General features: G+C 59.8%; 1 protein-coding gene across 9 annotated transcripts in view; it reads right to left on the bottom strand.

The window, feature by feature from the left end:
* Window positions 1-3,862: 3,862 nt before the first annotated feature.
* Window positions 3,863-21,200, bottom strand: part of Nfic (nuclear factor I C) — a 52,541-nt gene continuing 35,203 nt past the window's right edge. For 4 of the 9 annotated variants that reach the window (XM_087201479.1, XM_013065883.3, XM_021245165.2 and 1 more), the window contains exons 4-11: window positions 19,319-19,393; window positions 18,588-18,711; window positions 17,756-17,880; window positions 14,354-14,479; window positions 12,184-12,368; window positions 11,126-11,264; window positions 9,339-9,424; window positions 3,863-6,241 (exon numbers count right to left, since the gene is read on the bottom strand). In XM_087201479.1, the coding sequence (XP_087057605.1) occupies window positions 6,224-6,241; window positions 9,339-9,424; window positions 11,126-11,264; window positions 12,184-12,368; window positions 14,354-14,479; window positions 17,756-17,880; window positions 18,588-18,711; window positions 19,319-19,393 (878 nt within the window). In that variant the 3' untranslated portion in view covers window positions 3,863-6,223. The remainder of the gene's footprint in view (window positions 6,242-9,338; window positions 9,425-11,125; window positions 11,265-12,183; window positions 12,369-14,353; window positions 14,480-17,755; window positions 17,881-18,587; window positions 18,712-19,318; window positions 19,394-21,200) is intronic. The other 5 variants (XM_087201480.1, XM_021245166.2, XM_004865806.4 and 2 more) reach the window with 2 other exon arrangements.

The following is a 21,200-nucleotide window of genomic DNA, read 5'->3' as shown; positions in this document are numbered from 1 at the left end:
CGACCTTGTGGCCTCCCTCCTCACCCCCAGCCTCCCACACACCCATCCACTCACCCGCAATCCATGCACCCATTGCCCCATCCATCCACCCGCCCTGGCTGGAGGAGGCAGCCGGGCCTGGACACGTCTAATTCTGAGTGCACCAGGAGACACTGGGCATACAGGGTACTCAGAAGGTCAGCAGCAGTTCTGCTGGGCAGGTGGGGAAGGATTCCTGGAGGAGGAAGAGGAGGAGGAGGAGGACCAAGATAGGGATAGGTCCCCTCCCTCCTCTGCCCTCTATGGCTTTCCCCTGCCTTGGGATCAAAGCCCAAGTCCTCCCTGCAGCCCACAGGGCCCTGCACAGCCACCTGTCCCCTCCCTGCCTCCCCTCCTCCCTCTCTGCCCTAGCCACACAGGTTCCTCAATGTTTCTGTACCACACCAGATTCTATGCTGCCCCAGGGCCTTTGCACAGCTGTGCCTCTGACTGGAACACACTCCCGGCAGATATTCAGGGCACTCACTACATCCCTTCACTTAAGCCTCTGTATAAATGCTGCTCCTTTTTATTGTCACTGTCCTTCCTGTCTGTCATGACAGAAGGCGTCAGCTCCAGAGGCAGGCCATTGGGGCATCTTCTCCCCTGCACTGTCCCAGGGTCTGGCGCAGGTTCCAGCAGATGCTTAGGCAGCCCTTTCAGGAGACTGGAAAGGGACCCTGCACAGGTATGGAGCTCGACTGCGTGCCAGGCCGTCCCACTGAGGGAAGAGGTGGGGTCCGGGGCCTCTCTGTGGGGGACTGTGGGGTCCATTGATCCAATCCTTGAGGATCGGAAGCTCCTGGGGAGCACTGACAGCCCCTCAGCCCCGGCACCGAGGTCCTGGGCCCCACTGTGCCCCTTCCTGGCCCTCGGCTGCCTCCGCACCAGGACCACCCCAGTCCTGACAGCCACACGGGTCCTCAACCTTGTGGGACGTCCCCCGGGGCACCCTAAGTTCGTGGGTCCCCACGTCCCTGCCCCCCAGCCGGACGCAGAAAAGAGGACTCCACAGTCCAGCAAGAGTCAAAGCATAGCTTGTTTAATTTTTATACATTTTCCTCTTTTTTTTGCCTTTTATTGAATCTTTTATGGAACCCCCTTTTTTCAGTTTTTTTTTGTGTATGTGTTTTGTTTTGTTTTTTGCATAGGGAAACAAACAAAATAACAGCCAGAGTCACTTTCCGTAAATGGTGCTCAGGCAGGCGGGCGGCGGAACTGAATGAGTGCACGTGTACACGGTTATGATCGCACGGGTCCCGTCCCCGGCCCTGCCACGTGTGGTATGGGGACAGGGGATGGCGGGGCACAGGCCTAAGGGCGCCTTCCCCGCCCCGGGTTCTGAGCACAGGTGTGTGTGCGTGTGTGTGTGTGCGTGCGTGTGTGTGTGTGTGTGTTTCCGGGGTGGGAAGCAAGCAGAAAGCGAGAAAACAGAACTATCCTGGTATTATGAGTAAAATACAAAATGGATACAAGAACAACAATCTCAAAAAAAAAAAAAAAAAATCTCGGAGGGAAGATGAAAGAGAATCAACACCCGAAAATGAAGGGGGAAGAAAAGAGGGAAAGAGAAAAGAATCCATGGAGAGGAAAAGGCCGCCTCCTTCCTGCTGCCCCCAAGCTGAGCCCATCCTGCTGCGGCCCTCAGATCGCTGCTTCTCCAGGTGCTGGGGTGCACGGGCTGGCACCCCCAGACGTGCAAGGGGCCTTGGGTTCCGAGGGACAGCAGCCTGACAGGGACTTGTGATAGGAAGATGGGGTGCAGATGCGTTTGGGGGACAGGAGACTGGGGGTGCACGGCTTCCTCCCTCTCTGGAGCCCTGATCCCCACTGGATTCATCCTCTCCTTCCCGACCCCCTCCTCCTCTGTGCCGGGGTGGGGGGAGCCCCAAAACCACACCAGCAGACCTGTGAGGCACTGCTGGGAAAAGTCTAATTTGGTATCATGGGCAACAAGTTCGCGGTGTGGTTCTGACTCTGCCTCCCTGCCTCGTCTAGGGGCCGGGGTGATGGTCTGATCCCTGCACCCCGAAACACTCAGGGGGGTATGGAGCGGTGCGTGCGGGGAAATATCCGCAGAGCAGGAAGGGGGCAGCCGGTGAGGGTGACCTTGCTCCTGACCACTCCACAAAACCAAAGCGAGAGCCAAGTCGGGGTCTCAGAGACAGGTTTGGGCCGAGATCAAAAACAGCCACTGTGTCCCCTGCATTGTGAGAGAACAATGCCGATCCTGTGTATAAATGTTCGCATGCTCACTACAGCCTCCCTGCCCGGGGGAGCCAAGCGCCACAGAGGCCTGGACGTTGCAGTCTCGGGTGGCCCCAGGACCCTGCCTTGCGTGGGACGCTGTGAGTGGCCCTGCTTGCCTGTGCCCGGGATGCTGGTACCTCTGGGGACAATGGGAAGGGGACACTGGGCAGGTGGAGGCTGCTGGTGTCAAGGTGGGGAACCGCGTGGGGTCTAAGACAACTGCCCGGCCCCAAGCCTTCCCACGCCCCTCCGGTGCATTCCTGATTGTCTCCTGGCTCGCCTGACAGCGTCTGGGCCCAGCCGCGGGGACCCCTGGAAGCCCCTCTTCCCAAAGCCACGTGCTCTCACAGGGCCTCTCACGCCTCCACATGGGGACAGGGACTGGGGGATCTGCATCGATCTGGCACCTTTCTAGGCCCAGGGGTCGGGCGTGGCCTGCTGGGGCGAAGCATCTCGCTGAGGTGGGGGGTGGGGGTGACGGTGGGCTCAGGAGAAGCAGGTTTGAAAGGGTGTCAGTTTCACACGCAGAAGAGACAAAAAAAAAAGATCTGGTCCCCCCCACCCCAACGGCGCCATCCTATCCCAAACCTGGGGACCCCGGATGCAGGCCTGCGTGGGGGACCCCGGCTCCTGGCGTTTCTGCCTTGTTCTGCCTTGCAGCCCGGGACCTGGAATTATCACTCTGAGAAGACGGGGTGGGGGAGCCGAGGGGGCCCAATACCCCATGCCGAAAGGCTGCCTGGCGCGGGCCTGCCCTCCGCGCCCGAGGAAGGGCTCCGGGGCGTGCAGAGGTGACTTCCGGGAGCGTGGGAGAGCGACTCTGGGACGGGTGTGCGTCCCGAGGGGCGAGGGAGGGTGGGTGTGGACCCTGCACGCCTGGGCCTGGGTGGCTCGGCCCGCTGACCCCAAACACCTGGCTACTGTCTAAGCTTTGGTCAAGATCAAAGCAAAGGAAGCTGGAATTAAAGAAGAGAAAGGAAAAAGCAAGAACAAGGAAAACAAATCAAAGACAAGACAACATCCTGGCCGGCTGCCCGGACAGAGCCCTGCGACTCAGGGTCCCCCATGTCCCTCCAGAGGCTGAGCACGGCCCCAGTATGGACAGACAGATATTGCATATATGGACGGGTTTTTGTCTTTCATAGCAGACGCTCTTCATTTTCATAGCTGGAAGACGGAGTTCGGGGACTAGGGCGCGGAGGCCCCCCCAGGCTGTCTCGGGATTGGTGGGAAGTAAGGTGCTTTAGTGAGGAGGACGGGGTGCACAGGGCGGGGCAGAGGGGTTGCTGGGAGGGCGGGGCGAGTGTTGGACCCCGACCCCCGGGGTCGCCAGCCTGACTGGGGGGGGGATGGGGGGGTAGGGGCGCCCTGGGCCCAGCGACATCACAAAGCCGCCGCCTCAGGGCCAGGGCGCGCCCCTGAGGTCTGACCCCGGGGACCCCGGAGCTGGAGGTGGCAGAGTGAGCACCAGGGACCGACCACCCCCACTGCGACCGAGCCGGGGTGCGGCGGGGTGCGGGGTGCAGGGCAGACCGCAGGGGCGGGGGGCGGGTGTAGCTTACTTCATAGCAATTTTCATCTTTTTTAAAAAAAATTCTCATTTTCTTATTCATTTATTTTTTCTTACAAATAGAAATACATCCCTTTTCAATTTTTATTTTTAATTTTATGTCATTGTTTTCTCTTTCTCTCTTTTGCTTAACTACACGTGCATTTCATGCAACTGTGCGGATATTGTTTAAAGGTAATAATACTTATTCTCCAAGGCAAGGCACGTCATGTGGTAGAAAATTTCGTGCAAATTAGGAAAAATGGAAATTTTCGTAAAGGAATTTTTTTTTTTTTTTTTTTGTGTGTGTGTGTGTGTTTTTTAGGAGGAGGTGAGGGTGGAGGGCGGGAGGCAGGAGGGAGACAGAGCCAGGTATAATCTGCCATGCAGGCCGCCAGCCGCTGCGAGCTGGGGCAGGAGCCGGGTCGCCGGGCCCTAAGCACCATGCAAAGTTAGGTAAAGAGTTGGTTCTCATCGCACCTGACCCTCAGTGGGCCTGGCTGGGGGCTGCCAGGTGCACCCCTCCCACCCCGCCTCCCCCACCATGGCTGAGAAGCTGCCAGGCCCGGACACCGGCAGGAACTTAAGTAGCCCCTGCCCTCCCCGACAGGACAGCAGCCCACCCTTCGGTCCCCAAGGGCCACCTGGCCCTGAGGACGGACGGACGGATGGATGGAGGGTTTGCATACTGCACTGGGTCACAGGGGCACGAAGGGGACCGGGTGGGGTCCAAGGTCCTGGGTCCTTCTGTTTGCTGGCCGGAGTGGGCGTGCCGAGGCCCTGGGGCTGGTTTGGGAGGAGGGCCCGGGTCCTGGGGCCCCGAGAGGGGTGGAGGGCAGGGCTGGGGTGGACAAGACAGGGACCCCTGCCCTGGACAATGGCTTTGGCCTAGGATGGCCGGGGGTCGGGGGCATTTATTCCCTAGCGCCAGGCGTGATGGAGCTGGGCAGGGGCTGGGCCAGTAGGGGCCCTGTGTTGGGCTTGGAGGCCAAAGACACCGAGCCCCCTCTTCCCAGCAATGGGTGTGGATGGGGCTGGGGCGGAGCCGGGTCAGGGGGCACCCGGTGACCCCAGCTTAGTGTTTTTGGAGCAGCTCAACGGAAACCCTTTAGCAGATGGGCGGCTCCCCCACTGGCTGGCCCCCAAGACCCCGATCCGATCCAGGGTCTGAGTGGGCCCCCGTCCTGGACCGGCCTCCTCTCTCCTTCTGGGGGCCCCGGCTGCGACGCACCCCCTCCACCGTGCCCCATTTGGGGGGATGAAAGTGCAAACGGCGGCCCCCCAGGCAGCCGGGGACACGGGAGGGGGCGTCTCTCCAGGATGTAAGGCACTGGCGGGGGAGGGGCATCCCCAGAACCCGCCCCCGCGCTGCCCCGGGGGAGGGGTCCCGTCCCTAGCTGGGGGGGCTCTGAGATGGGGCGGTTGGGGGGCGTGAGGGGGTCCTCGCGACTGGACCGAGGGGGGCGGGCGGTGGGGAATCAGGCACTTAAACCACTTGCTGTCACCTGCCAGTCCAGACGGCACCCCTCCTCCCGGACAGCGCCCCCTCGGAAAGTGCATGGCGGAGAGTGTGCAACCAGGGGCCCGGGCGGCGGGCGGTTGGGCGGGTGGGGCGCAGGGTGGCCTGGTGCCGGCGGGGCGGGGGTCAAATTGCATAGATGTCTCCTCCCAAAGGGGGTGGGCACCACAAGGCCCCCGAAATCGGGGACCCCAGCGCCAGAGAGCAAGAGCGAGTCCTTCGGGAGGGGCCAGGTGAGCCTGCAGGACCCCCACTCCCCGGTGTCCCGAAGTACCTGCGTGGCTGGGTCCTTCTCCGTGGAGGGCGGCGCACCCTCTCCCGCCGCCCTGCCCAACTCCGAGGTCTCTGCGGCCGAGGCCTGGTCCTCGCTGTCCCCTGACCCTCCGGCCAGCACCTGCCTCCCTCTTTGGCAAACACCGTTCGTGGGGCCGGCGACGTCCCCGCGCCCCTTCCGTCCGTCCGTCCATCCGGGCTCACCTGGTTTCTGGGCGGCGAGGGGTCCTGGAGAGCGGGCGGGTGGGCGACGGGGAGATGTCCCGGGCCGATGCCCCGAGGGGTGGCTGGGCCCTGCAGTCCTGCGGCTGTGGTGTCCTCAGCGCTGGAAACGGTGCGGTCTTTACCTTTTGTCTTCTTGGTTGGGTGGGGTTTTTTTTTTCTTATTTTTTTGTTTGTCTTTTTTTTTTTTTTTCCTTTTCTCCCCTCTTTTCTTTTCCTTCTGCGTGCATAGGTCTGTGTGGTGTCTTTTTGGCCGGGCTGGGACTCGGCAGGGTGCTTTTTGCTCGCTCTGATTTTCCACCGAAAATGTGGGCAGGGGGAGGGGGGGCTGGCGGTGCTGCCCCGAGATGCCCGGGATGATGGAGGAGGCGTGGAGCCAGCGGAGACCTCGGCTACCCCAGGTACCAGGACTGCCACCATCGGGCACGGAGGAGAGAGAGAGGGGGTGGGCGTCAGGCTTGACCGCAGACTGAATGGCCCCACACCGCCCACCTCCTCCCACCGCACCGCATCGGTTTCCCCGGCCAGGTGACCAGCTGGGTGACCCTGGCCACGTGACTTTGGCTCTGAACAAGGCTGTGGCTAAAACACAGGACACCCAGTGAGGCCGAATTCTGGGTAAACAATGCACGATTTGTTTAGTGTAAGAATAACCTATGCAATCTGGTGATAAGTTTATCCGCTCGATATAAGTTTATCCCACACAATTCAGGGAGGGATTCAGTATAAGCAGACTCGGTCCAGTTTTGCAGGATGAACTTACACAGTGCGTCCCATGCAACTTCAGGGGTCTAGTACCTTCCATGGGGATTTGGGGGTCTACATACATATATGGCCGATACAAGTCCATCCATACAATTTTGGAAATGTACCATGGTAAAAGTGCTCAGTGTGTCTGAAATCCAAATGGTACGGACTGTTGCGTATTTTCATCCTGTGATTCCAGCAACCTGGCCTCAGAACCTCCTTGGCCTACGTATGAAGTGGGGCTGGGGGGAGGTTTTGGGGAGAAGGGGACATGGTCCCACCCTCTGCCCAGCTCCAAGATATGAGGCAGAGTGGGACACCACCTTACCTAGGTACTGTGACCAAGGCCAGCTATTATTTCTCTTAACAATCCCTCCCTAGGTCCTGACCCCCAGAACCTCCCTCCGTGAGGGGGACCAGGTCTCCTCCTCCTCACACTGTCAGTGATGGACACGGGACTTAGTGATGCCGAGCAACTCGCCCCAGGGTGACCACCATGAAGGTGGCAGAGTAGGGATTTGAACTCAGCCCTGTCAGGCTCCAGATCGCTTATGTGCAGCCAGCCCCCTGGCCTGGCTCTGGGGACTCCTTGGGCAGTGTCTGGGGTACCACCCTGTCATAGAGGCCCCCAAAAGGCACTTGATAATCTGGCCTGCTGCATTTGTGTCCTATTTTACAAAGAGGACATTGGGGCCCATGGAGCATCTGGGGAGGCCCTGTCCCATCCAGTCTAACCGAGGGGGCCTGGGGACCCTTGTTCCCCCACCTGCTGAGCCTGGCTGCACCCACCCTGCCACCCCACTGCATCCAGGCTGGCAGGCCACTCTATGGAGCTGACGCCACTGTGCTCCCAGCCCCCACCTCCAGCCAAGTTCAAGTTCATCTCGGCCATTACCTCATGTCTGGTTTCCCTTGGCAACCAGACAGGCTCTGGGCGTGACCCTCCTGGTGGACGGAGTCTCCCCTGGCCTTTCCTCCCTGCCCTCAGCTCCTGGGGCAGCTGTCTGCCTGGCTCTCACCCGAGGAACAGGGGAGGGGGTGAGGTAGGGCACCCCATGCCCACCTCGGGTGGTAGGAGGCCAAGGGAGTGCAGTGTGGGGCCGGCTGGGTGCTCGGGCAACCCCGGGAGACCTTGGTGGCCAGTGGCCCTGGGCCTGTGGCTTCACCCTCTCACCCTGTCCACTGCCTGTGGGGTGAAGGTGCCGGGGGCAGCTGCTGAGTACAGCACTGTGGGGGTGCAGGGCAGGTGGGGTCACACCATGGGCCACAGTGATGGGCTCTGTGGAGAAGGCAGCGCCCACCCAGGGGTAGGCCAACGGGTACTGATCGGGGGGCGGGCAGAGCTGAGGAAGGGCACAGATCAGGCGAGTGATCGATGGGGCACAGGTCTGAGTCAGGTATCGATCAGGGGAGGGCACAGATGGGGCCTCTGCTGGGGCTCAGGCGCTGGGGGAGCCAGTGGAGCCTGGCAGGCTGCAGCGTGGGGAGGAGGAGACAGAGCAAGGCCCAAGGCCGCCAGGAGTAACAAGGGCGAGCTAAGGGAGTGCTGACTGGGCAGAGCGGGCGCTGTGGCCCAGGGGTCTGCACTGTACCCTCTCAGCCACCCTCCCTCCGGGCCTGCAGGAGGTTGTGTCGGGGGCGGCCCTACACTACCCCACCAGGGTCCTCCCCTTCCTGGACATCATCACGGGGACCTCCCTCTCCACGTCTGCCACCTCCCTTCCGTGCCCTCAGGAAGTTCCTCCCACCCGCAGACTAGGCTGTGCCCCTCCCTCTTTCTAAATCCATCCGTGGCTCCCTACTGTCCCCGGGGTCAAGCCTAGGTCCATCTGTGCCAGCTGCCCAGGGTCTTTCACACTCAGGAGACCCCGCCTTTGCCTGTGCTGAACCCCCTAACCTCCTGCCCCAACACCACCCTGGCAGCCACCAGCCGTGAGCCCAGCCCTGGTGGCGTAGGGGGTGCAGCAGCTGGGAAACTGAGTCCCATGGAGAGGGTGAGGAGGCTGCCTCCTCCCTCCCCCTTTTATTAGCTTTTGTTTCTGAAGCTGGGACTTCCCAGCCTGTGGGGGGTGGGACAGACAGCACACAGGGCTTCGTCCAGGGGCTGGGGGGTGCTGGGGGGCTTCCTGGGAGGAGCCTGAGGCCCAAGACAGAGGTTTGGAGTGGGTGAGGCAGAACCAGGCTGGAGCCTTGGTCTCCGGACTCCAGGGACCCCCAGACCCCCAATACACCAGTCTCCCCCAAACCCAGGAGAAGCGGCTGGACACCTCCAGCTTCCACCCTGGCTGGATCCTTGTCAAGGAGGGGAGGGGCTGCCTCAGCCCGGGGTTCCCTGGGACCAACACCGTTTGTGGGGATCCCAGCATCCCTCACTGAGTGCAGGCAGCCTTCAGGAACCCAGTTCTCTCTGAGCCTTCTGAGGGGCTGGGCCCTGCTGTTACCCACCCGGGCACTGTCCTGGGAGGTCCCACCCCTTGCTGTCCGCTGCCTCTGTTTCCCCATCTGGCCTAGTGATCCGGCGGCAGCAGCAGTGGTGGCGTGGAAGGGGACGGAGGCTGGGGCGGGATGGGTCCTAGCTGGCGTGCTGTGTGACCACAGGGAAAGCCACTTTCCTCTCTGGGCCGAGATCTCCCCGTCTGTACAGAGGGCTCCCCAGCTCCGTCACTAGGGGAAGCCCTGGGCATGGGCTGTGACTCGGCCCCCCAGGCTGGCCCCTCTGCCCTGCCCCCCACCCCCGCCAGCCGGCCTCTTGGCCCCTACCTGTGCCTGATAAATGCCCGCAGGATCCCTTGGTCCTAATCCCACAAAGGAACGGTTTGCAGGGGGCGTGTCGGGCGGAGCGTAGGCTGCGGGGAGGAGAGAGACCAGAGCCCGTTAGCGAGGGGGCCGGCCGGGCCCAGAGAGGGTGCCCACTGCCCGGGGTCACACAGCCAGCCCGAAGCACCCAGCTCCCGTGGCCTCCGAGCCTATTGCCCTCTCCCTGGGGAGCCGGGGGATCCTGTCTCGAGGGGTCCCAGGGCGCAGGGATCACAGTCAAGGTGGGCAGGTGGCAGGGTGGGGGAAGGCAGAGGATGAACGATTCATAACTCAAAACCCGCCGTGAATTATTCAGCACATTCCGCTGCTGAGCGGGCTGCATCCCGTGTCGGGCTCCCTGAATTATTGAGGGCGCTTTATTTATTAATTTTCCTCCTGGAAAACCCCGGGCGAGGCTGGTGTCTGCACATCTGCTGCCTGCTTCTGAATCTCACCGGGCATGCTCCGCCCTAACTAAGGAGCTCAGAGCCCAGGGTCATGCGGGGGCGCGCATGTGTGCATGCGCATGCGCTGGGGACCCCAGTGGTGCCCAGGGGCCACAGGCCGGGTACCCACAGAACCCCGGGTAGGGGAGGACAGGGGACCTGAGCTTGTTCTGCGTCTACGCTACGCCAGGTGCTCGGCGGAGTTCATCGCTCAGCTCTGTTTCTGGTGGAGCCGGGGTCAGAGCCGGGCCCTGTGAGCCAGGCAGGCGCTGCCCACGGAGCCGTGCCTCCTCCGCTCTCCTCCACCCCAGGGCCCCTCGCCAGCTGTCCCCATTTCCCAGATGCGCAGGGGTAGACAGTCAGCGAGAGCCGTGGGCGGGACCGGCCCGAACTGCCCAGGCGCTGCCGCCCGCTGGGCCCCTGCTGCCCTGCCAGTCAGGCGCCCGGGCCGGCGTTCTGGGGCGCAGGGGACCGCAGCTCAGGAAAGGAAGGCGCCTGCCCGAGTCACACGGAGCCCAGGGCCACTCCAGGGCCGGCCTCGGTTCAGGAGAGCCGCCCTGGGCGTGGTAGGGTCTGCCAGAGGAGGGGTCATGACCCCCTCACCCCCGGGACAAAGCCCAGCCCTGGAGCCAACGGAGCATGGGCTGAGGGGGGCACGCAGGGGCAGGGGGCCGGGGCAGGGGGGTCTGTCCCATCTGCAGTGTCGCCCACCTTGGGTGCCCCGAAGGAATGGGGCTCTGTGTGACCTGTTTTTCGCCCCACGAATCTAGAACTATGGAAATTTTACGTGAAACGCTCCGATTTTAAAATGGTACCAAGAAGGTCTCACTTTTCACAGACATAAGCTTTCTGGGGGCCGGGGTGGGCTCTTGGGCAGCCAGTTTGAGACCTGGCTGCTTTTATTTTTCTATAGTGCTGGGGACTGAACTCAGTTTTCACATTGAGCTGCATCCCCAGCCCTTTTTGGAAATTTTGAGACACGGTCTCCCTAGGTCACAAAGTTCCCCAGGTTGGAACTTGCGATTCTCCTGCCTCAGCCTCCCAGAGTGCTGGGATGACAGGTGCACTTGGCCAGGTGCTTATGGCGTGGAGGGGGCACTTCTAGAAACCCGGTGGGAACTTGGTGAGGACAGACCCAGGACTGTCACCCTGGCCCGTGGCGTGGTCCTGCTGCCCCTGAGGCTACCCTGCCCCGTGTGGCCCCGGATGCTCTCTGGGCCCCCAAGTTCGCCCGAGCCTGCAGGACTGGGCAGCAGGGCGGGGAGGGCCCCGAGGGCAGGGGCACGCTGGCTCCCGCGTGCTTACTGGGCGAGATCTGCGGTGTGGCTCGTCGCTGGGAGGTGGCAGTGGGTTTGGTAGCCGGGGACAGCGCCAGGGGCGGAGGGGCCAGCATCGAGGTGGGGACGCAGTAACTGGACATTTTGAGCTGGCCACTTCCGTTTAACTGAGGGGGGACAGAGAGACACGTGGTTAAGGGGGTGGGCGTCCCCTCCACCTCGGGATGCTGGCACCGACGTCCCCAGCTCTGTGCACAGGGCCTGCGGGCCACAACCGGTCTGGTGGGGCAGAGGACAGCCAGCCCTGGAGGTGCCTGGAGCCACCGTGACCCCGGGTACTGCTGGGGTCACATGTACCTCATCTTAGGCCACCTGTGCCCGGACCCGCTTTCCTCCCTAGCGATGTCACCACGCAGCAAACCACACCACCAGATGTCTTCCTAAATGGCTCAGACGGCACAGTGGGCTGTGACCTTGGCCACCGCTTCAAGTTCAGAAAAGTTTGGAATGCCAAAAACTCTAGGAAAGCTGAACAAACCTGCCTCGGGCTGAGCCTGGCTGAGTGTTTCCTTCCTGCCTGGCTCCTTCCCACCCGCCCTGGTTCCGTTCTGCAGCCCTAGGGATTGAACCCCAGGCCTTCACACTGAGCTCCATCTCCAACCCTGTTTATTTTTTATTTTGAGACAGGGTCTCGCTAAGTCACCAAGTTCCCCAGGCTGGGCTTGCACTTGCGATCCTCCTGCCTCAGCCTCCCACAGTGCTGGGATGTCAGGTGTGCGCCATGGCCAGCACGGCTGCTTTTCTGTCCAGTCCCTACCACCCCATGTAGCTTGTACTCTGCACCACTGGACTCTATGAGCTCAGTGGGGGCCGGCAGGGCCCTGCCGCACCCTAAGTACCATTAACTGCAACATCTGGAAGAGTCTAAATCCACTGACCCAAACCAACCAACTCTGGACCTGTGCTTCAAAAACCAGCTCAAACAGGAGTCGTGCATTTCAGCATGGCCGATCGATCGCTGCAGCAGGGGTCCCCAGGGTCGCCTGGGGCCACTGAGAGGCCTGCGCCCCTGCTGCGTGCACTCACCGGTCCGGGCTGCTGGCTGGCCGGGTCGCAGGCCAGCGAGACGAGATCTTTGAGTGGGTCCTGGGGGTTGAGGTGGGGTGGGTAGCGGATGGCTGTGTGCGGGAAGTAGGTGGAGGCCGTCTGGGGCAGGATGGAGGTCGTGGGGAAGTGCAGGGCGGAGGGCGGGTGGGGACTCCGGGTGATCCCTGCAGAGACAGCAGAAGGCAGTGGTCAGGCCCATACCCACAACTGTCAAGATGCTGAGTGTGATGAGCACGGGCGGGTGGCAGCCACAGGCCGCACACGTACGGACCCCACAGCAAGCCCCTGGCGTTCCCACTTCGCTCACGTCTTTTACACTTCCGCAGTCCTGGGATGGAACCCAGGGCCTTCACACTGAGCTACGTCCCCAGCTCTTTTTATTTTTTCTTTTGAGACAGGGTCTCAATAAACTGCTACGTCACCCAGGCTGGGCTCAAACTTGCCATCCTCCTGCCTCAGCCTCCTGGCTAGGATTACAACCAGGCGCCACCATGCCTTGCACTTTTGTAAAGAGAAGCCAAGGTGGCCCACAGAAGATATGTGACCTCCCAAAGGCCACACAGCAAGCAGGTGGCAGACCCAGGGTTTGGGCCCAGCAAATCTGGCTCTAGTGTCCACCGTCCGACCCAGGGGTCAGCAAGCTCTTTCTGTAAAAGGTCAGACAATAAATCTTTTTTTAAAAAAATCAAACATGGTCGGCCCCCTGTACACTCAGGGTCAACTCCAAGGACTCGATCAACCTTGGACGGAAAAGTTTTAGAAGAAAAAATAATTTAAAATAATGTATCACTCAGTGGTTCTGCCGCCTGCCTCACAAGCACAAGGACCCGAGTTCGATCCCCAGTACCAAAAAAATAAAATAAAATAATGTATCAAAGCCAGGTGTGGTGGTGCCCGCCTGTTATCCCAGCACTCGGGAGGCTGAGGCAGGGGGACTGCCGAGAGTTCAAGGCCAGCCTGGGCTGCACAGTGAGGCCCTGTCTCAAAACACAGTACTGAACATGCACTTTCCCTTGCGGGTGCCCCTCGACAATACGTGTCTTGTCCCCTCCATATGCAGCATTCACTGTGCCATGTGTTAGAAGCTGCCAGTTGATGGTTTAAAAAGGGGACAGCAGGATGTGCTACAAGAAGCCCTTAGACCGAGTGCCGCGGGTACTAAGGGTTGTACACCATGAAGTCACCTTGTTACAGTGCACGCTTCAGTAGTAGTTACTACTTTCACAGAGCTGTGTATCCACCTTTAATTCTGGAACATCCTGTCACCCAAGAAGGAAACCCATCTGTCCCCATGAGCAGTCACCTGTCCCCTCCCCACCCCTGGCACCCACCAGTCCACTTCCTGTCTCTGGATTTACCTGACCTGGGCATTTCCTGTCCACGGAGCCCCAGGCTGTGTGTCCTCTCATTGAGCACAGCGTCTTCAAGGTCCATCCACACTGTGGCAAGTGTCAGACCCTTGTGCCAGACCTCTTTTTCCTGGCTGAGTAATATTCTACGGTGGCATTTACTTGGCTTTCCCTAACCAGTTCAGTGACCGGCAGAATATTTACTCTGCAGCAGCCACGCCCTGTCTCTTCTGTCCCTGGCCCCTGAGCAGAATACAGACTTTTGGCTTTGGGCTGTTAACCAACTCTGCCCCCTGTGCAGAAGCAGCAGGTGTTGGGCTGTGTGCCAATAAAACTTTATCAACAAGAACAGCCAGCTAAGGGTCATCACTTGCCAGCTCCAGCCCCCAAGACAAGCTGTTCTGATTCACACTGGCTCCCCTCACCTGTCTCCTCCCAAAGGAGAGTCAGCCCCATGGGAGGGCCCCAGACTCCTCTCCTGGAACATGGCCAGGGCATTAATCAGCCCTGAGAGCCCTGAGGGTGATGACCTGGGGTTGCCGCACTGTCTTTGTCCTCCTGTCCCTTTAGAAGGGACGTGTATGATCCTGGGCACCCTGTCTAAGCCTTGGCCTGGATCTGGGAAGTGGGGGTGCAGGCTGACCTCCCAAGGGCACTGGGGCTCTCTGCAGAGCTAGGACCTGGCCGGGCTCTGCACCAGGGCGCCCTGTGTCTCCAGCCTGCTGCAGGGCACCAGTGTGCAGCGTGTGGCCCCACACCCGAGGGACCTCCCTGGCCAGAGGGACCCGGCCGAGTCTCACCGCTGTGCACTGCGATGACAGGCCGGTGGTGCTGGGTGAAGCTGGAGAGGCGGGGCGAGTCCTGGGGGGATGGGCTGTTGAATGGGGACTTGTCCATCTCCGTCTTCTTCACTGGGGAGGAGATGCCTGGGGGAGGGGACCAGAGCGTCACAGGCGGCCACGATCCCAGGGTCCCCGGGCCGCCCCCAGAGCCAAGGCCGACATGCTGGGCGATGTCACCCTGCCTCTTGCTGTCCCAGAACCCGAGGGCAGCCCAGTTCAGAGGAGTAAACGGGCCCAGAGAGGACATGGCGCTGCCCAGGGTTGGGTGGCAGGTCACCCACAGGAGCCCCTGCCTGCCACAGCTCGGCCCCACCTGCCTTCCGTTTAGAGAAGCGGGACAGCTCAGGGCCGTCCTCCTCCAAGCTTGTGGTCACCAGCTTGGATGGCTCCACTGATGGAAGACTCACTACCTCCCCGCTGCCCGAGCAGCCCTGGCCCTCAGTGAACAAATGAACAGAGAAAGGGATGAGACTTGGGTCTCACGGTTTGTGAGGCTGGAAATCCCGCCTGAAAGCGGTGTGGGAAAATGGGCCGGGGCACAGTGACCCGGGACTCGCCAGCTGTCACGTGTGCCGGGACACCCACAACACCAGATTCTGGGGCATCACATTTGCCCAGGGGGACCTCAGCCCCCTTTCCCAGACACCCAGCTCACCGGGGTGAGCTCTGGGGTCCTGCTGCAGCTGGGCTGTGGGGACCAGGGCGAGCACAGACGATTCTGGGGTCCCCCCAGGCACTTCCACCCCTTCTCTTGAAAATTAATCCAGAACCCAGTTTGGGCGGCATCGAGGCCCAAGCAAGGGCATTTTGGGAACTCCCGGGGCTGCCTCAGTGGGCTGCTGCTGTAGGCCTTTCAGTGCCTCCGTGGGCCCATCTGTTAAATGGGCGCCTTCGGACCCACGGAGGCCAGCGTGGAGCACACAGCAGTTGGGACACAGCCCACGTGTCACACTGAGCTCAGCCCCAGTGTGGGGCAGGCGAGGCCCTGGGACACCCGAGCGCCCCCCTGCCCCAGCAGGGCCCAGGGCCCAGAGGACCACAATTTTAGAAATGATTTTTAACACTGATTTTCAACTATGGCGACTGAGTTTTTCTCCACCTATCTGAAGTTCTTGTTCCAAAGTTTTTCCCCTGGGTGTTGGGACTCCGGGGCGGAGGTGCGATGGGGTGGGCGTCCTGGGCACTGCAGGGTGCTGAGCAGCTGCCCTGGCCTCAGCCAGCTCCATGCCAGGAGCTCCTCAGTGGCCCAGTGTCTCCTGGAGGCCGCATTCCCCGCAGCCCCTCTCTTCCTCCTCCTCTCCTCCCTGCCTCGTCCTGGCTTCCTGTCTAGACAGCCCAATCAGCCGTCACTAAGGCAGCTAAACTGATTACTCTCCCCCTCCTGACATGGGCCGGTCTGTTCCTGGCAGTGGCAGCACGAGAGCCCCCTGCCTCAGCAGCCTGGGAGGGGCAGGGCCTGGGGTCAGAGCCCCAGCAAGCTTCCAGGTCTCCACCCACCCTGTCCGGGTCCAGCCTCAGGGCCCCTGTGCTTTGCAGCTCTGTGGCCATGGGTAGTGGGTTTCTTTCTCGACCTGACAGACAGGGGTGACCTCTGTGACCTTTGCACAGGCAGCTCGTGACCCTGGCTGTGCTGTGAGGACAGACGCAGGTGGCAGAAAGTGAAGTCCCAAAGCTCAGGGCTCAGCTTTTCGCCGTGGGACCTCTCGATGCGGCCTCTTGAACCTGAGGGTTCCCCTTCTCAAAGTGAGGTGCTTTTTAGATGCCAATCAATGGCAGAGCAGAAACTGTCACCTGGTATCTACTTAGTGTCAGAAACCTTGGTTCTGAGACAGTCCTGTGACAGTGCACAGGAAGACTACATTCCCCCAGCATCCATCAGAGCCAACTATGTGACCAGCTCCCGGGCACAGAGACAAATAGAAGAGGTAAATGCCACTTCTGTGAATAATTCTGAAAGGGAGAGGGAATGCCCACACTTAACAGCCCTCTCCCCCAACCCATTTTCTTTTGGCTGAATAAAATGTAGATGTGATACCAGGAGCTTCAGCAACCATCTTGGACCATGAAGTGGGAATAAAAATCACATTCAAATTTTTTAAAAATCACATTCAGTAGAACATAAAGCAGGAGCCTGAATCCCTCACACTGCATTTGTCCAGTCTACTTGCGACTGTCCTTTGGGTTATACTTCTCAAATTCCTACATAGGACTGGAGATTTAGCTCAGTGGCGCCAACCACAAGGTGCTGAGTTCAATCCTTGGTACCAAAAAAAGAAAAAAAAAAATCCCATATAATTCCAACAGCTTATGAGGGGGCACTTCAGGGATGAACATCCCCATTTTGTAGGTGAGGAAACTAAGGCCTCAGGTAGGGGAGTGGGGGCCACCAGGCAACTGAGGGGCTGGGCTGTCCCCCCAGGCAGGCAGATGTGGGGATTCCAGCTGGGATATCTCAGGATAAAGGACACCGGGCGGTGTTTCTAGAATTTAGGGGTGCCAGCCCCACATTTTGGATACTTGTTTCCTGAAAGTCAGTCGCCAGCCCACTGGAGAGCAGAATATTTTGTGGTGGGGGTGGGGTTTGGTTGTTTGTTTTGGTTTTTTGAGACAGGGTCTCACTATGTAGTTCAGGCTGGCCTTGAGCTACCCCCCTGCCTTGGCTCTCAAGTGCGGGGATGACAGACATGCACCGCCACGCCTGGCAGAAAACAGAATTTTAGAGTAAAGGGATTCTTTAAGATGAGAACCGGAGCAGACGCTGGAACCCCAAAGAAGGGAAATCTTTGGAGAAATCCCAGGTGGCGATAGTAAGTTAACAGAACGGTCTAAGGAGCTATCCTTCAATAGAAAGGCGACTAGAAAGCCGCTGACCCTATGAAATGGGAGTTCCGGGAGAAAGTCACCTGGAGACGACTCCAGGAACAGAGGAGCAACACGACAAAATCTTCCCGGAAAGGGACGCTGTGGGACTTGAGGCTCTATGGACGAGATGGGGTCCCCTACACGACAGATTCTATGGAGACCCCAGGAAGAAGCACCCTGCTGATCCGAATCTCTGAGTTAATCTAAGAGCTCAGGAACCCCAAAGACAAGTGGCTTTAACAGTAGGGGACAAAAATCCAACAAGGGAAAGGCTCTGTCCTCTGTCAGAGCGGAATCAAAGAGCTGCTGGAACGTGTGAGACCAAACTTCATTTCCACAGGCGCGTAGCCAGTGTGAATACAACTCCCAGGAGGCCCCGGGGCTTTGGGCCAGCTTCCTACCCGAGGCGCCCGCGCAGTGCCTGCCGGGATACGTAGTCCCGGTTGGCGAACTCCCTACCGGAAGACTGGCTTCCCCATCCCCCTCCATCAGCCCTACCTCCTTCCATGTCCTCCGTCCAGTTGCGGCTGCTACTCGTGGGAGAACTGGGCGAAGTGTAGTAGTCTCCGCCAGGGCTCGTGTCCACGTCTTCCTCCATGGAGCCCGATTTGTGCCTCTTGCTCCTAAGGGGCGAGGGTGAGGCCAGTTACCATGGCGACACGGGGAGCGGTAGATGGCGGGCTTCGCTGACTTCCGGTTCTGAGAGAAGCGGGACTAGGGAGGTGTTATCGCGAGACATCGCGAGAGCCACGGCCTTTCAGCCTGGTCTCCCTTAACACCTGTTCCAATCTGCCCGTTATTTGGAGGGCACACCCGGGGCCAGAGGCGGGAGGGGTTCCACAGAGGTCTCAGTGCGAACTGGCAGGGCGGAGACTAAATTCCAGGCTGCCTGCCCAGAAGGATTATGATCTCATTTTACAGACGGGGAAACTGAGGCAATGTGACCAGCTCACTGTCACTGTATCTCAGCAAGAACCTGCCTCTGCATTCTCAAGTGGCTCCCAAGGGCTGGCTGGGCCAGCAGGACTTGAGGCTGGCCCAAGTGGGCTATCAAGGATGGAGAGAAGGGGCACTTGGGGTTGGGTTTTAAAGGATGAATAGGAGGGCCAGGGATTTAGCTCAGTGGTTCCGCCGTCTGCCTCTCAAGCACAAGGACCCGAGTTTGATCCCCGGTACCAAAAAGGAAAAGAAAAAAGGATGAATAGGAGTTTCTAGGCTTGGGGAATGAGAAGATGGGAATTCTAGGGAAGGAATGAGCCGGCTAGGTCAACAAGGGTCTGGGCTTGTGGGTGGGGTCACGGAGTGCCTAGCGGAGGCCTGGGGAACGTACCCGCTGGAAGAGGTGCTGGGGAGCGTTCTTCTCATGCCGGTACTGGCTGGATTCAGGTCGTAGGCCAAGTGCCCCTGCAGCTCTCCCAGAGAGAAGTTGGGACCTGTTCCGGTCACCACCGGTGCTGAACAGGGCAAGGGAGAGGAGCATGAGGGAGGGCGGGGAGGGCCTTCCAGGGGCCTCTTCCAAGGGGGGCTGCTCCCCAAGTTGGCTTGGCCCAAACCTGCTTCTGCCTACGGGTCAGAAGAGGCTGTGGAGAGAGGCCAAGGTCACACCTGGGGTGGAGGCCAGGGTTCAGGCAGAGCAGGGGTGTCTGGGAAGTGTGGGCCCCAGCAGGACCACGGGAAGGCAGACGACAGGATGGGGCCCTGGCAGACAGAGGCCATGGGATGCTCTTTCTTTCTTCTTCATGGTCCTGGGGATGAATCTAGGGCCTGCGCACTAAGCTCCCTCCCCAGCCCTTTTCCTTTATTTTGAGACGGGGTCTGAGTTGCTATGTTGCCCAGGCTGGGCTGGAACTTGTGATCTTCCTGCCTCAGCCTCCCCCACCCAGCATTTGGATCCCATGCCCTGGGAGGTGGGTGGCCCAGGATGTGTTACTTGACCTTGGGCGCTGGGAAGGACTTGGTCACCTTCCTTCCTGGGAGCCCAAGGTTGGGGCGGGAACCGGAGAGGACAAGGGACAGGGAGCGCTCTGTGCCTTCTACTCCTCCCAGCTCAGGGACACTCACTCCGAGACACTTGGATGAGTTCGGTGACACTGAACACGCCGGAGGTGACAAAGCTCTCCTGGAAGTCAGTTGTGTCTGGAATGGAGAGAGCAGGGGTCAGCAGGTGGGCACAGGATCTGGGGTGGTTGGGACCCATTTCCAGGATATGGAGACTAGTTGGGTCCAGGTGAAGCGGAGCTGAGGCCAAACCTGGACATCCCGGAATAGCCCTGTCCTGCCCTGGGGTCTAATCACCCAACCAGCATGCAGTGGGCACCATGGACAAGGGGACGGGACACGGGCCCAGCCATGCTGGAACAGTAAGCAGCCAGGAAGAGGACCAGGACTGTGACACTTGCTGAAGAGTGGACAGACCTTGAGGATGCCGTGCTCAGTGAGAGACACCAGTCACAGAGGACACAGAGTGGGCTCTGCGGACAGGAAATGCCCGGGACAAGTGATTCCAGAGACAGGAAGTGGACTCTGGGGTGTCAGGGCTGGGGAAGGAATGGGGAACTGCTCATGGGGACGGACAGAGCTTCCTCCTGGGCCGATGGACTGCTCTGGAACTAGACAGTGGTGACGGCCGCACAGCCTTGTGACTGTATTTAATGACATTAACTTGTAGACTTAAAAGTGGCGAAGTTGACAATCTTTTACAGGATGTGCATTTTATCACAATGAATTTTTTAAAAATAAAAGCTCAGGACCGGGGATTTAGCTCAGTGGTTTCGCCACCTGCTGCACAAGTGCAAGGACCCGAGTTCGATCCCCAGTGCCACTAAAACTAAAAGCTCAAGAAGTCAGAAGAGGGGCGGCAGAGGGTGGAGAGGCAGGCGCGTGGATGGAGCCAGTTCATGCAGAGCTCACAGCGAGCTCCTGACAGGGCGACACTGCTTGGTGCAGGCAGGGAAGGGGAAGAAATCTGCTAAAATATGTGAAGCAGGGAGACATGCAGCTGGCTACGCCCCGCCAGTGTTGAGGGGAGCTTTTTGTTTTCACTGAGACCAGGGCTCGCTATGGAGTCCATGCTGCCCCTGAACTCCTGATCTTCCTGCCTCAGGCTCCTGGATGTTGGGATTACAGGTGCACACCATCACAGCCACCCAGATGGGAGAAATTTTTTTTGGTACCAGGAATCAAACTCAGGGGCTTGCACTTGCCAGGGCAGGTGCTGTGCCGCTGAACTACATCCCTGGACTGACGGGAGGATTTTTAAACGTGACAATTCTCTGCCTCACTGAGGCTGCGGGAATGGCCCATGCAAAGGCCTGGGGGGTTGGAAGGCCTTGGGCAAGTTGAAAGCCAGCAGGGCAGGGCAGAACAGAAAGGGCCAGAGAGAGGGGTCTCAGCAGGGGTGGAACCAAGTGGCGGCTCATGGCTTTGCCTTGTTGGTGGGGACAGTTCCTCTCCTGGCCCCCAGGGGGCAGCATGGACTGTGGGGTGGCTGCCTGGCTTGCTTGCTTGCTTTTTCTTTTCTTTTCTTTCTTTTTTTGACTGTACTGCGAGTTGAACCCAGGGCCTCCACACAGAGCTCCATCTGCAGCCTTTTTATTTTGAGACAGGGTCTCCCTAAGTCACTAAATTGCCCAGGCTGGGTTCAAACTTGGGATCCTCCTGCTTCAGCCTCCACTGTGCCCGGGGGGGGGGGGCGCTCATCACCACCTTGGCGCACACCATCTGCGGAGCAGCAACTCGGAATGGACATCTGGGGACAACAGGGCGGGGCTGTCCGGGTGTCTAGGGGAAGTGGCCGGACTGTTTCCTGCTGACCCAGCTGGGCAGCTGGTATGGACACGGCCCCTCCACCCTCCCCGAGGCCAGGGTTTCCTGTTTGTACAGGGCCCGCCCAGCTCTCTCCGGGGGACTCCCTGGTGAGCAGTGAGGACGAGATTTCCTCTGC

Source organism: Heterocephalus glaber, unplaced genomic scaffold (genome assembly GCF_053883595.1).
Source record: "Heterocephalus glaber isolate CG9 unplaced genomic scaffold, H.glaber_assembly_v1.0 deba00001760, whole genome shotgun sequence".
In the NCBI taxonomy this organism is placed as follows: Eukaryota; Metazoa; Chordata; class Mammalia; order Rodentia; family Bathyergidae; genus Heterocephalus; species Heterocephalus glaber.
The sequence above is the reverse complement of the archived record's forward strand: the minus strand, read 5'-3'. Positions and strand labels throughout refer to the sequence as shown.